This window comes from Sturnus vulgaris, chromosome 3 (assembly GCF_052056855.1).
Source record: "Sturnus vulgaris isolate bStuVul1 chromosome 3, bStuVul1.hap1, whole genome shotgun sequence".
NCBI classification, from domain to species: Eukaryota; Metazoa; Chordata; class Aves; order Passeriformes; family Sturnidae; genus Sturnus; species Sturnus vulgaris.
Genome location: NC_142245.1, coordinates 79,101,871 through 79,114,821, shown reverse-complemented (window position 1 = coordinate 79,114,821; position 12,951 = coordinate 79,101,871). Strand labels below are relative to the sequence as shown.

General features: G+C 38.6%; 1 protein-coding gene across 1 annotated transcript in view; it reads right to left on the bottom strand.

The window, feature by feature from the left end:
- Positions 1-12,951, bottom strand: part of MDN1 (midasin AAA ATPase 1) — a 93,360-nt gene that overhangs the window by 54,003 nt on the left and 26,406 nt on the right. Inside the window, exons 20-35 of the mRNA XM_088162059.1 lie at positions 11,743-11,856; positions 10,993-11,140; positions 10,717-10,827; positions 9,749-9,900; positions 9,106-9,284; positions 8,519-8,727; positions 7,348-7,494; positions 6,498-6,639; positions 6,236-6,370; positions 6,015-6,153; positions 4,959-5,097; positions 4,741-4,871; positions 4,114-4,258; positions 2,883-3,012; positions 2,091-2,321; positions 1,165-1,362 (exon numbers count right to left, since the gene is read on the bottom strand). Coding sequence (XP_088018185.1) covers positions 1,165-1,362; positions 2,091-2,321; positions 2,883-3,012; positions 4,114-4,258; positions 4,741-4,871; positions 4,959-5,097; positions 6,015-6,153; positions 6,236-6,370; positions 6,498-6,639; positions 7,348-7,494; positions 8,519-8,727; positions 9,106-9,284; positions 9,749-9,900; positions 10,717-10,827; positions 10,993-11,140; positions 11,743-11,856 — 2,450 coding nt within the window. The remainder of the gene's footprint in view (positions 1-1,164; positions 1,363-2,090; positions 2,322-2,882; positions 3,013-4,113; positions 4,259-4,740; positions 4,872-4,958; positions 5,098-6,014; positions 6,154-6,235; positions 6,371-6,497; positions 6,640-7,347; positions 7,495-8,518; positions 8,728-9,105; positions 9,285-9,748; positions 9,901-10,716; positions 10,828-10,992; positions 11,141-11,742; positions 11,857-12,951) is intronic.

The following is a 12,951-nucleotide window of genomic DNA, read 5'->3' as shown; positions in this document are numbered from 1 at the left end:
GTTCATGACTTAAACTAGAGATCTATCCCTGAAACAACATAAATGTGTTCTTGCACTTTAGTCATGTTGATCTGAAACTCAAAAGCAGCTCTTGAAAAATTGACACTGAGGAATACAATCCAATCATGCTCTAGAATAACATATTAATCTGTTCCATACACTGTCAGTTCTGTAAAGTTTAATTAAAAGAACCCTTAATTAAAAGTTTGCTTCTCCTTTACTGTTGTTAGGGCATACAGTGGGGAGAGCAGCGTTTGTCTGCCAAATTCCAGCCAGTATAGCTCCTTGGACATCACTCCCCCAAACATGTAATACAGCATTGCTCACGTATACAAGATATTTATCACCAATGCATCCTACACAAACTGATAGCTGCTCAGTATGAAAGGGAGCAAAGAGATTCCTTTTATGAACCAATTAGCAGAGCAATTAGAGCAATTTATGAAAAAACATTGTACTTTGTACAATTTTATGCATGAGTAACATAATCCATGAATGCCACAAAGTTCAAATATGAACAATTAGTACAGCATTAGGAACACATAGGTCCATGTGCTAAAAACTAACCAGCTGAGTTAGAAAGCTCACAGTCATCACTTTTTAGTCCTATTGTGGTATTTTAAGGACAAGAAGCAGTGTTTTGCTAGTTCCATTTGCATATTTCTGTCCCAGGAGGAACTGAAATGCAGAGACTTAATAATTTGGCCAAAATTGCAGCAAATCTTTGAGAGCTTAGAGCACAGCATGGCATTAACCTCCATTCTGTTGAGCTTTATACCCAGCACCCGTGCTTTCCATGCTTTGCACAAGGGCCAGGATGAACTGCAGCTTTAGTTAGTAGAAGTTAACAGGGATTCTGAGCATGCAAATGTGACAGAAAATCACAATTCAAAACGAAAAAAAAAAAAAAAAGCTTTGTTACACATAAAAAGTCTATGAAAACCAGGCCATTAACCATTAAGAAGTAATGAAAAAAGGGAATGAACAGATGCATCTTAATAAATGTCACTGAGTTGCAATCTAGACACCTGGAGGCAGGAAAGGCATTTTTCTAAAGCTTAAGAACCAATGAACTATTCTATGACAGTTCAGGCATCCTACTTAGATTTAGTGAATAACAAAACTACTGAAAATATAAATGTCCACCCACTCCCAGTCTCTTGCCTCTTGGAATAAAAAACGGATGAATTCCCATAAAGTTGTCCATCCATGTGAACTCTTTTGCCTTTGTTCTGTCATAAATCTTCAGTTCATTCTTCTGATAATCAGTCAGCTCAAACAATTTACTCATCTTCTCACATAAGAATGTCAGGCACTTCTCACGAGCTAATAAAGCTGTATCAGCTGAGCAGGATGTTGTACCTGTAATTAGCAAAATTAAGTGTACTTCAAAACAAAATTAGGCACATTCATCTTCTTATGACAAGAAACTCATGTGCACATAGGTTTATATTTTATTTTAATGTTTTTGCTTGACATTGCTTCCAGTACTATTTACCATGGACAGATTGTTCTGTGAGGAACAGAACTAATGACACCATATTTCCAACCCCCTTTCTTCTACCATCACAATATCACCCTGATCCCTTGCCATAGGAGCACCCCAGGCTTTCTTTTCTGGCATTTCCTGTGCCTTTCACTTTTCTTCCTCTCCCTTATCTACTATTTATCAGCTGGGCCAGCAGCCAAACACATACAGATGCATTCTCAGCTATGTGCATGCTACAGGCTAGCACAGACAGATGCTGACATGTGGAGTGGGGGATAGGGAGCATAATGTGTGCTCGTGCTTAAGTACTGTATCAGCTCAGACACTCAATTATAACCACAGGTTTTCTTAATTTGTGTGCAAGCCTTTGTAATATCATTAATCCCTCTACTTTACTTCAGCTTGCTCTATTACTCAAACTCTTGCTACTGGAACATAGAAAAAGGCAAATGATGTACAGGAGGTTGTCAAATGGAAGTGAAAACTTCTCCCACCAGAGTACCATGCCACCCCAAAGCATTTTTTTTGTATTTGACTAAGAATATTGATACAAATACACAGTTTCGTATTTTCTGCTACCGAATGAACACTGAAGATTTACCTGATCCTATCCCATCGATATACACCAAACATGCAGCATGGATAAAAGACATCACTGGAGAAATGTTAAGGCGGCTGCATCCCTTGGCAGAACTTGACTCATTCTCTGCCATGACATTCATAAAATTAACCCAGGCCAAGACATCTCTCACACTGAGAATACACTGGCGACCAAACTCTTGATTAGTCAGCCATTCAACAAAGTCCATCATGAGTTCTGCTATGTCTGCCCCTAAAAAAAAAAAGTTAAAAAAAACCTCAAATAAATTTGAGTTATAATTTTTTGGTCACATCTACTACACTGTTAGAAAAACATCTCTAAGTAGGTGCAGCTGCATGAGCAATGTGGATGGGTACTCCATATCCTAGAAACAGAGCAAGAGAAGAGAAAGCTCCTGGCCTGAGCTGTTGTTACAGATCCTTTTAAATTCAGGTAACAAGACAGCATCAAGTCACTAATACTAACAGTTAAGTTGCTGGCAGAAAGTCAAGTGCCAGTTCTTTCAGCACTCTACATTAAAACCAAGCTGGGACACTGAAAGGCTGGACATAGTTCAACTACCTGGATGGTGAAGTAAACACAGCCTTGAACTTACTTCTGGCTAGAATGATATACACAGTGAAGGAAGAACAAAGTCCAAAATATATCATACTCCTCAGGGAGTATAAGTCCTCAGGGAGAAATGTAGCAGAAAAAGAACTACAGTGGTGTATATTCTGAGGAAAGGTTGGCAGCCTCCAAACTCCTTATTTTCTTAGCAATATTTGAACAGTAACACACAGAAATACCTACCCTTGTGGTTTCTTGCACTCAGACACAATCCTGGATGAAGGTTGTGTTTTACAATCTGTATCAAATCATCCCGGCCATTGCTCTGTGGACACCATATTTCTGTAAATCTGTTGCGCAGCGCAGGGGAAAGCTGCAAAGCAGCAGAGTGACAGAGCAATTAAAGATTCATTACATCATCTTCCCTCAAGGTCAGTTAACAGCAGCCTTGTAGTCACTGTACTTGTAAACAAAGTGAACAAGATAGACCTTTCTTTCTAATTTTGACAGAAACACTTTGTAAGAAAATCTTTGAAAGAAGGAAGATTTTTGAGACTTCTAGTAGTGGCATCAATGCAGGAAATGGGTGGTAAAGAAAGTCCAAAAGAATATGGGAAGGAACTGAGCTGATTTGCAAGTACCAAAGCTCCATTTCATTCTAGGATACCATGTATTAAACAACGGCTCTGTAATCTCCCTTTGCTTACAGAAGCAAACCACCACATGGAAATTTGCCTTCAATTACAACTTATTTCTTTAATTCCTCTCTTCCTTGGCTGCACTGGTCAAACAAAAATTAGTACCACAAATGTAATCCAGAAATAAATCCTGTTTAAACGCATGGCCTCAATGAGTGGTTTTCTACTCCAGAAACCACTTTAAATGGAGGACCCATCTTCTTTTATGTAAAAGAGCTTCTGGTTCTTTTTTTTAGACCTAGCTTCCAACACTGCTTAGAAGTTTTAGGGTTTTGTTGTCTTATGGATTTTCTTTAATATGTTTTAAATTACTTAATTCTCAACTTCAGAAACAATTTTTTTCATTTAATGAAAAGCTTTTTTGGGATGTGATGTTCATTATTCACTAAGAAACACAAGATGACCATCACTTTCTGAACAGCATTAGCTATGCAACTTTGTATTATCCCAGAGAGCTGGATTTACTTGCTTCACAAGTCACAGTTCCTGTAGTTGAGTATTCTATACATCAAGCCTAACTAGAGTATTTAGAGGTCTTAAGTTTCCTTTGACATTTTGCTGACTATTCATTTATAATGCCAAAGTGACAGCCCACAGAAGTGGCAGAAAACAGATTCACCCCAATCCTACTTTAGAATGACAAATCAGATATGCCAGCTAGAAAGCACTGGATTGCCAGAATTGGCCTGATGCATTTTTGCACTGCACCTCCAACCACTTAATGGTCAGTATGACCAGAAGATGCATGCTGTATTTCCAGATGTTTTGGCATTTACCTCTTTTTTCCCAAAGTCACCTCCTGGGTTCATGGTCGCAAGGATACGGAATTTCTTTCCTGCAACTAATAGTTCTACTTCATTCTCCTCATCATCTTGACCACCTTTTTCAGCAAGTACCAATGTCTTTTCAGCTTCAAGAACACTAGAGAGAAGGTTAAAAAATATTGCTTATTTTAAATTTTGTTCCACGCTTCAAAAGATCACTTAAAAGTGCAAATCACATTAATTGGCCTGGACAAACTTTCCTTTACTTACCTTTACAGAAAAGACTAAAATAGGAATACTGCTGCAAACACATAATGAAGTTAAATTTATATTTTAGTTGTTCTGGGGTTTTTCTTTACATACACACACAAAAGAGGGGAATAACTAGATTTTGTTCCTGGCATTTGACAAGATAATTTCAAGAGCTCACTGACAGGCTGAAAATATTAATACTGCAGATGGTAAACTAGAGATTTTACTTTCAAGTTTTATTTGTACCACTGTCCTTTCCAGCAAGAGGGCAGTTCACCTGTGCCAGGAAACAAATGGGTCTCAAAGAAGTCAGATTTACCCCACTCATGTTTGGATAATGAACAGACAGACACATTGAGGATGCTTAGTACTACATTTCACACATACCTGTTAAGTCGCTCTAGTACAGAATCATCAGCTAAAGAAATCTCATCAAGGAGAAAAAAACCCTCCTCCTTCATTGCTAAAACAAGAGGTCCATCACACCACTCAAAGAGTCTAGAACCATCAGATTCCTCCTAATGGAAAAGAAAGTGAGAAGTCGTAACTGCTACTTTTTAATTCCATGGTCACACCACCCAAGGTATTACTGGTGCAGGACAAACCTGGTCTTTGGACCTCTGCCTGACTGGTCGCAGCCCCCCCAGGAAGTCTGAGGTCTCCATGTGCAGGTGGCAATTCACTGAGTACAGCTTCTGATTTGCTAGGGCTGCAAAGATCTGACAAATGGTAGTTTTACCACACCTGCAATCAAATAATTTAATTGAAAAAGATTAATTAAAAGAAGAAGCAAAACCAAGCAATCAGCTCACTTTGGACAGGATTCATATTTTCACTGAAGAGCTATGAGGCTAAGACCCAACATGCAGATTTTCTTCTGCTCCTTTCCTTTAAAGAAATGTATGCTAAGTGAAGCCATTTTTGGCACAACTGTTGCTGACACGCACAAGAGGCCTTTAATTAAATTTAAATCAATAGCTGCATTGATGGGATTTCTGCATGTTCAGAGTCCAATTTATTTCAGCTTGCCCTTGCAAATACTCTACCAGCCTAACATTTCACTGAACTGGAAATGCGACATGTCTAGACCAAGCCTAAGTCTGAGGGAATAAACTGCTGAGTATCTAGTTTTGATTTACTATCCAAGTAAAATTTTCCTTCTCTTCCATAAAAGTTTACTCTAAAAATTTATAACCAGCATAAGAGGAAACAGTATCTACTTCCACAACCTCCACTACAGCATATTAGGTGGAGAAGCGGTAACAAGACTATATTCAAGCTCATAAAACATGCAAATTGAACTTGCTCTGAAAGAGAAAAATGCCACAATATCCCAAAAGCAGCCACTCCTGTGAGGCACAGTGAGATTCTACAGGGCACCTTGTAAAGCTGGGGACAGAAGTCAGTTCACTTTCATTTTACTACTTTTATATAACTCTATGTAGTTACACAATGCAGATAAACCCATCAAAGACACAGGTTAAATGAGATGCATCTGCTTCCCCTCAAAAAGGAACTGTGAAAAACAGCAGCTGCAAATCTACCATGAGACAGGCTCAAATGTCCCAGATCAAAGCAGCACTGAAGCCCACACAATCATTTTGTCTCCAGCTCAGCAGCTGGTAGAGCACTACCAAGAACATCATAAAAACCAAGATTACCCAGTGTCTCCCACCAGCAGTACTGGTTCACCAAACTCCAGGGCTCGTCCCACCAAAATGGCAAGTCTCCTCATCCCTTGAGTCCAGACAACATGGTTAAAATCTCTGTCCATCACTGACATCCACGTGGAAGACTTAGCTGCACAACAACACCACAAAGCAATCCATCAGCTTCAGTCACATCTAGAGATCTACCAGTGGGGTCCCTCTAAGAAACTCACCTAGTAGCTTTTTGACACTTTCCCCTGAGAAGAGAGACTCAGGATGTATTTTTTTCTTGAAGTGTTTTTCAATGACATTTTGAATAACATCCACCTCCTCCTGTTTCCTGACTCTGCCTGCCAGAAGCATAAAACCTAAAAAACAGAGGAAGAGAGAAAGCAATTACTACCTGGGTAATCAGGAACAAAAATTTACACTTAAGAAGCGGGGCTGGAAAGCAATTCTACAGACACTTAAACAAGCTGGGGCAGCAGAGCTCACCATCATTTGCTAAGTGCTGAAGCCAGTCATACTCCTTCTGCAGCTGCTCTGCCAACCTGTACCTTTCAGCCCAGCGGAACAGATCCCGCAGGGTAATGAATCCATGTTTCCCAGCAAACACCGTCGAGCCTCTGCGGTAAGACTGTCACAAGAGCAAAATGTGAGGTATTTTGTCATCAACCCCTCCAAATACTGCAAGCAAAGCTAATCACCGCTCTCTGCAGTGACACTGCAACAAGAAAATTCTATGAATAACTACAAAAAAAGTCCTGTAGAGTCACAACTCCTAAACACTAACTCCTTTTAGGCAGGTAATTGATGAGCACCAGAAATAAAATAATTTAGATAACATTAATTTTTTTTAAAAAACCAACTAAGAATAAAATAGAACAAAATCTAGTTTGTGCTGCAGTAATTGCTTTTAAATACGAGGTAGTTTTAGCTACATACTAAGTGTCAAATGCCTGTTGAATACAGGATTGTCGTAGCATATCCAAAATTAGTGCTTAAAAATAATACCAAATTTCACAAGACCCAAAGACCCCTACAAATCCAATACTGTACTCTGACTTCAGAGCAAGGGATAATTCTAAACATTAAATCCCATGGTGTCTTGGTTTTTGGTTGTTTTGTTTTTTTTTTTTTTTGCTCCTACCTTCTCTCAAATCTCACATCACCTTCCCCAGTCTTAGTCTTAACTTTAGTCTTGGTGGGTTCTTTCCATGGTTTAGGATTTTAAATGTCCTTCAGCTAACAATACCTCCCTCCCCGAAGAAATTTCTATTACTTTGTGCATGTTACTTTGAAATATGTTTGCATTTCTTAAACTTAAAAGAAAAAAGACTCATACTTGCAGGTCTAACATGACTTTGACAAGCTTGCTGCAATAAGAAGGTGGCAAACTGCATCGCTTGTGCAGGATGGTTTCCAGTTCAGCACTCGGCAGTTCATCAAAATGCAACTCCACAAAACGATTTCTGAAGGCTCTGGACAAAACCTAAAATAGGAGACCACACTACTGCTTGAACTTTTTCCTTTGATATTGCTCATAGATCTTCCCCTATTAACACATACACATCAACATTGAAAAAAAGCTTAAGAGACAGTCTGGATGAGGACAAAAGCTTTAAAATGGATTTTTGAGTATTTTAAGGGCATAGGCAGCTAAGCATTACAAAGACACAAGCTCACTCTCCCTACAATGGGAGAATGGGAAGGGTAATAGTGATAAAACTTTTAGGCTGAGACAGTAAACCAAAAGGTGCATATGCAAGCAAAGCAAAATTAGGAGTTCATTCACCACTTGACATCAATAGGCAGGTATTCAGCCACCTCCAGGAAGTAAGGGCTTCATCACACACCAGTGTTATTTAGGGAAACAAACACTGAACACCCCTTCTTCCCCCTCCTCCCCCTAGTTTTGACTGCTGAGCACAATGTCACATGAGATGGAACATCCCTTTGGGCAGTTGGGGTCAGCTGTCCCAGCTGTGTCCCCTCAAAGCCTTTCGTGCACTCCCAACCTACTCCAAAAGTAGTGGAGGCAGTGTGAGAAGCAGAAAAGGTCTTGAATCTGTGTAAGCACTGCCCAGCAATAAGTAAGACATCCCTATCAACACTGTTTTGAGCACAAATCCAAAACACAGCTCCATACCAGTCACTATGAAGAAAATTACCTACTCCGGACAAAAACCAGTACAAAATGGACTTCCATAGCCTAAGTAGAATCTCTTTTCCAGTGCTCTTAGACAAGAAAAGCTGATTCAAGTATAATACATACGAACTTTGGTTCACTAAATCACCTAAACTTCAACCACCTAATATTAACTAGAAATTCTGCATCCATGAAAACAAGCAACTCACCTAAACAGAGACCAGCTGTACTGACAGTCCATCCAACTCACTCTCTCTCTCGATTCATGTTACACATGAATGTTACAGAACATTTTCGCATCACTTCATGTATGAGAGAGATTAATTCCCTAAAGCCTTAACTACCCAAAGGTATAGATCATACAGACCTTTCTGCCACCATAGAGACCTGGAGGGTTCTGTGTAGCAAACAGCATGAAGCGAGGGTGAGCTTTGACAACTTCCTGAGTCTCTGTAATGAACAGCTCTCTGTTATCATCCAACAAGCGGTTGAGAGCCTCCAGAACATCAGTGGGAGCCAAATTCAATTCATCTAGAACGATCCAGTAGCCCTTTCTCATTGCATCTATGAGGACGCCTTGGGGGGAACAGAAAATTTCCTAGTTAAAAGTCTTATAAAGCAAATTTAACAGAAGCACACACTCTGATACTTTCAGCAACCCCATTTCATTCAGGATAAACACTAATCCAGAGAAGGAAGCAACAGTATTGTTTAAACTGTTGGCTTACCATCTTTAGGTCCAATAGGACAAGAATGTTGAGACAGACATCAACTTTCAGAATTCACTGAAATTCACACCAATTATTATCACTGAAGTACAACTACTAACTTTATTACAGGCCATCTCTCCACCATAATAAACCAGACATATTAAACAGAAAAGAAGAAAAAAACCAAACAAACAGCCATTGAAATGAGACGGGAATTTGGAGTATACAGAACATGCTCACTTACCTTCCTTAAATACCAATTTTCCAGAGGCATCTGATGTGTAACAGCCAATATATTCCTGGATATCAGTATGCTCATGGTTGTTAATCCTTACACAATGATTCCCAGTAGCAGCAGCCAACCAGCGAATTAAACTGGTTTTACCAACAGAGGTCTCTCCTTGAATCAGTACTGGGTGAGTCCTAAAAGCCATGATCAAAATAGTGGGTTAGAAGCATGAGCCATGTCCTTCTCACACACAAGATGTCAACATTATTAAACCAAACTACCAAAACACCACCACTTAACTCATTTGGGATATCCAAGAACACACACTAACAGGGAAATACAAATATCTTTACTCCCAAGTGCTAACAGCTACCCATGAAGCTTTTCGTGGCAGTGCGAAATAAGCAGATTATTCTAACTGCAAATTTCTATCAGAAATCAGAATTTAAATCAAACTAGCTATGGCAGTAAGATGGTTTCAGGAAACAAGAAACACATGTATAATTTCAAGTCACTCTATAATGAAAAGTTAACTGTAAAGTAGAAGGAAAACACACATTATTCATCCAAACAACAAAGATTAGAGGGGCACCAGTAACTCAAGGCCTAAACAAACATATTTAAATTATTCTGTTAATTAAAAAGTTGAAACACTTACCCTGCAGACACAACCCTGACAATGTCTTTAAGATTAAGCTTAACTGAAGGGGTGAGCACATAACTCTCATCTACTGTAGGTTCTTTGTCCCCAGCTGAAATCCAGTACCCTTCTATAAGTATAAAACTCCCTCCTTGAGGTTTTGGTATTTGCTAAGGAGACATGACAGAAATAACACAATTATACAAACTGTTTTCAATTTGTTAATGAAAACAACTACTGTTACCCCACTGCTACATATTCTCTAAAGTAATTTTAAATTAATCTCTGAGCACTCCTGCAGAAAGTACTGTCCCCTTGTCACAGAATGCAAATTACAGGAAAAACCTAACCAGATTATTTCAGTCATGAAGCAGGAATCTTTGCAGTGGCATGAAGATAAAAATGTCTCAAGAGTCTTAGCACTGAATTTTGAAGGGCATTTATAAACAGTAACTTTGCTTTAGTCTTTTTTATATATTTATACACATTTTCCATTATGAAGGGGTTCATTTTGAAACAAATACCCATCTCTCTAACTGGCTTCCCCATCCCCCATGCAAACTCATGCTGGGTTCCCAGCACTACTGACATTCTTCCTTTCCCTTAAGAGACAAAGCACAGATGCTTCTTCATATCCATATGTTCTGCATTCAGAGTCTAAAAATATAAAGCCTGAGAAAGCTCTTCCAAAGTCTGTGAAAACTTTACAGTTGGAGCCACTGCATTCAGCTGTCCACACTACACAGTGCTTTAGTTATTCAGGCTTCCATATCTTTTCAAATTAACAAATAAACCAGCTAACATATCAACATTCAAGCAAAGTAAAAAACTACAAAAGAATGGCATTGACTTTTTCTAGTTCTCATCCTTGTAAAATGAAAAGCAGAACTGCACGAAGAAAATGTAGAGGAAAAAAGGAGAGAAGACAACTCAAAATAAATTCTACTTTAAGTACTAGACAGCTCTTCATAATCTTAGTTGCCTACCTGCTTGAGAAGGCTTTTGATGTTGCCAGAGACTATATGCTGGCAAATTAGCTTTTGAACCACTGGGTGAGAACTTCTGTCAAGCTGTGTCAGGAAACTCAAACAGAAGCCCTAAGAAGAAGAATTATTTTCAGTGATAAACACGAAAAATAAGGAAAAAACATACAGATTAAAGAACCATTTATGTTCAATACTGGACTTAGAGAAGATTATCCTTTACCCAAGCAACATCTGTAGTGAATACACACAGAAACAAATGGCAGCACAGGTAATCACCTCATACAGGGAGCGAGCTATGCTGCCACACGGATTAGACGCTGCAAATCTCAATGCCCTGCACAGGGTACGGAGACTGTAGTGAGGTCTGTGGCCAGTTCCATCCACCAATTTTGTTTCTGCTTCCTTTCTCACAGACAAATAAAAGCTGCAAAAATAAAATTATATAGAGCTGTTACTGATCAGACCATTGCTCCAAGGAATTAAACCCCAAGTATGATCACTTCAGTTTATCCCCGTTACTTTTCTTAAAAGCTCCAGGTTACAAAAATCATGCCAAGCTCTGCCATCTGTACAGTCAGTGAAGCAAAGCAAAAGAGTATTTTTAGAACCATATTTTTGACAGAGCTTGACATACAGAGAGTGACTATAAACTCCAAATACTCCAAACATGAGATAGTTCACATTACACTAGGGGAAAGAAAAGTAACTAGACAAACACACAAGACTTTCTTTGAAATTATCTACAGAAACAAGCCACTTTAGTCTCTCAGATGTGAAAGAGGACTGAAACAATGATGCTATTTAACTGGTGCTCGCAAGAAAACAATTCTGAATTAAAAAAATAAAAATCTCCTTCCCACAAATATGGAAACCTGCAGAACTAGGAAGACGGATGTCTACACTCTTCTGTTTCCTAAAGCTATGGGGAGCATTACAGTGTTTCCCAAAGCAGTCTAACCACAGACTACAGTCACATACTTTCTTTTGGTGACTTATCAAGAATTTAAAAGGTTACAGTCAACTTACTTCACAATTCCTTGTACTGTATTTTTGTTCACATTCAAGCTTCTCAGATAGTCCATTATAAGAATTTGCAAGTCTCCTTCATTTCTCAATTCTTCTACATAAAGTTCAGTAAACCTGAAATAATCAAATCAATCTGTAACACTTAAGACACCTGACCATACTGAAAAAGTTATATATAAATCGCATGGCATATAACATCTTAAATTTTTAAGTAACAGAATACTTATTGTTAAAGCTACAGACCTATAGACTCTCAAACCTACAGACAGACTTAAGAACCAGAGCAGTTGAAAAATAAGGTATTAGTAATATTTTCAAGTAATTTATCTGAATTAGTTTAACGTCTTAGACTGAAAGTGAACAATGTGACTTAAATTACAATTTTCAACAGTTTGCAATAGATACTCAAATGTTACAGCCTGAACAATGAAGTACTGACACAGCAGTAGCTATTTTTGACAAACAGAAGTAGGTATTTTTGATAAATAGAAATATAAATTCATTTAAACTTAGCAGGTTATGCTGATGCTGAAGTCTCTTTTCTCCTGTATTACACTAACTCTCTTTCCTTTTACTATTCTGCAAGACAGCCAATAGCAATAAAACCTTGCTTTGCCACTAATAACTACAAATGACTAGTTATACATAGCTAGTGCATCTCTACAATCCTGCCCAGCGTTTATGAATCTGGGAAGAGACTACACATACAATTTCTGGCACTCATAAGGGAAATTGCATCAAGCAGGAGATCTGTGCATACAGGAATAGGTAAATGGTACTGAAGAATGGATTTGCCACAATTCCAATTGCCTTACCACAGCTTTTATGCTTTGAGACCACACATCAAATATTTTGAGTCTCACACGTCTGCACCACCACGCAAACCACCTTCCTTTTGAGTGAACAAGACTGGATATGCAGCTTCTTGCAAGGATCATCAACACTTGTAAGTTAAGAGAAAGGCTGCTAAACAGACACCAAGCACCTACCCATCTTTATTACTCCCATCAGGAATGTAAACTGCTGCAGTAGCATTCCCAGGTGCTGACAGCTTAACTGTGAAGAATAATCATTTCCTGCCCCCACTGACAATACCCTACACTACTGCTAGACCATTTGCTCACGGTTCAGCTACTTCAAAGTATTTTACTAATTCTATTTCATGAAAAGTCTTCACCATACATCTCTTACAGGTAGTAAATTCGAGTT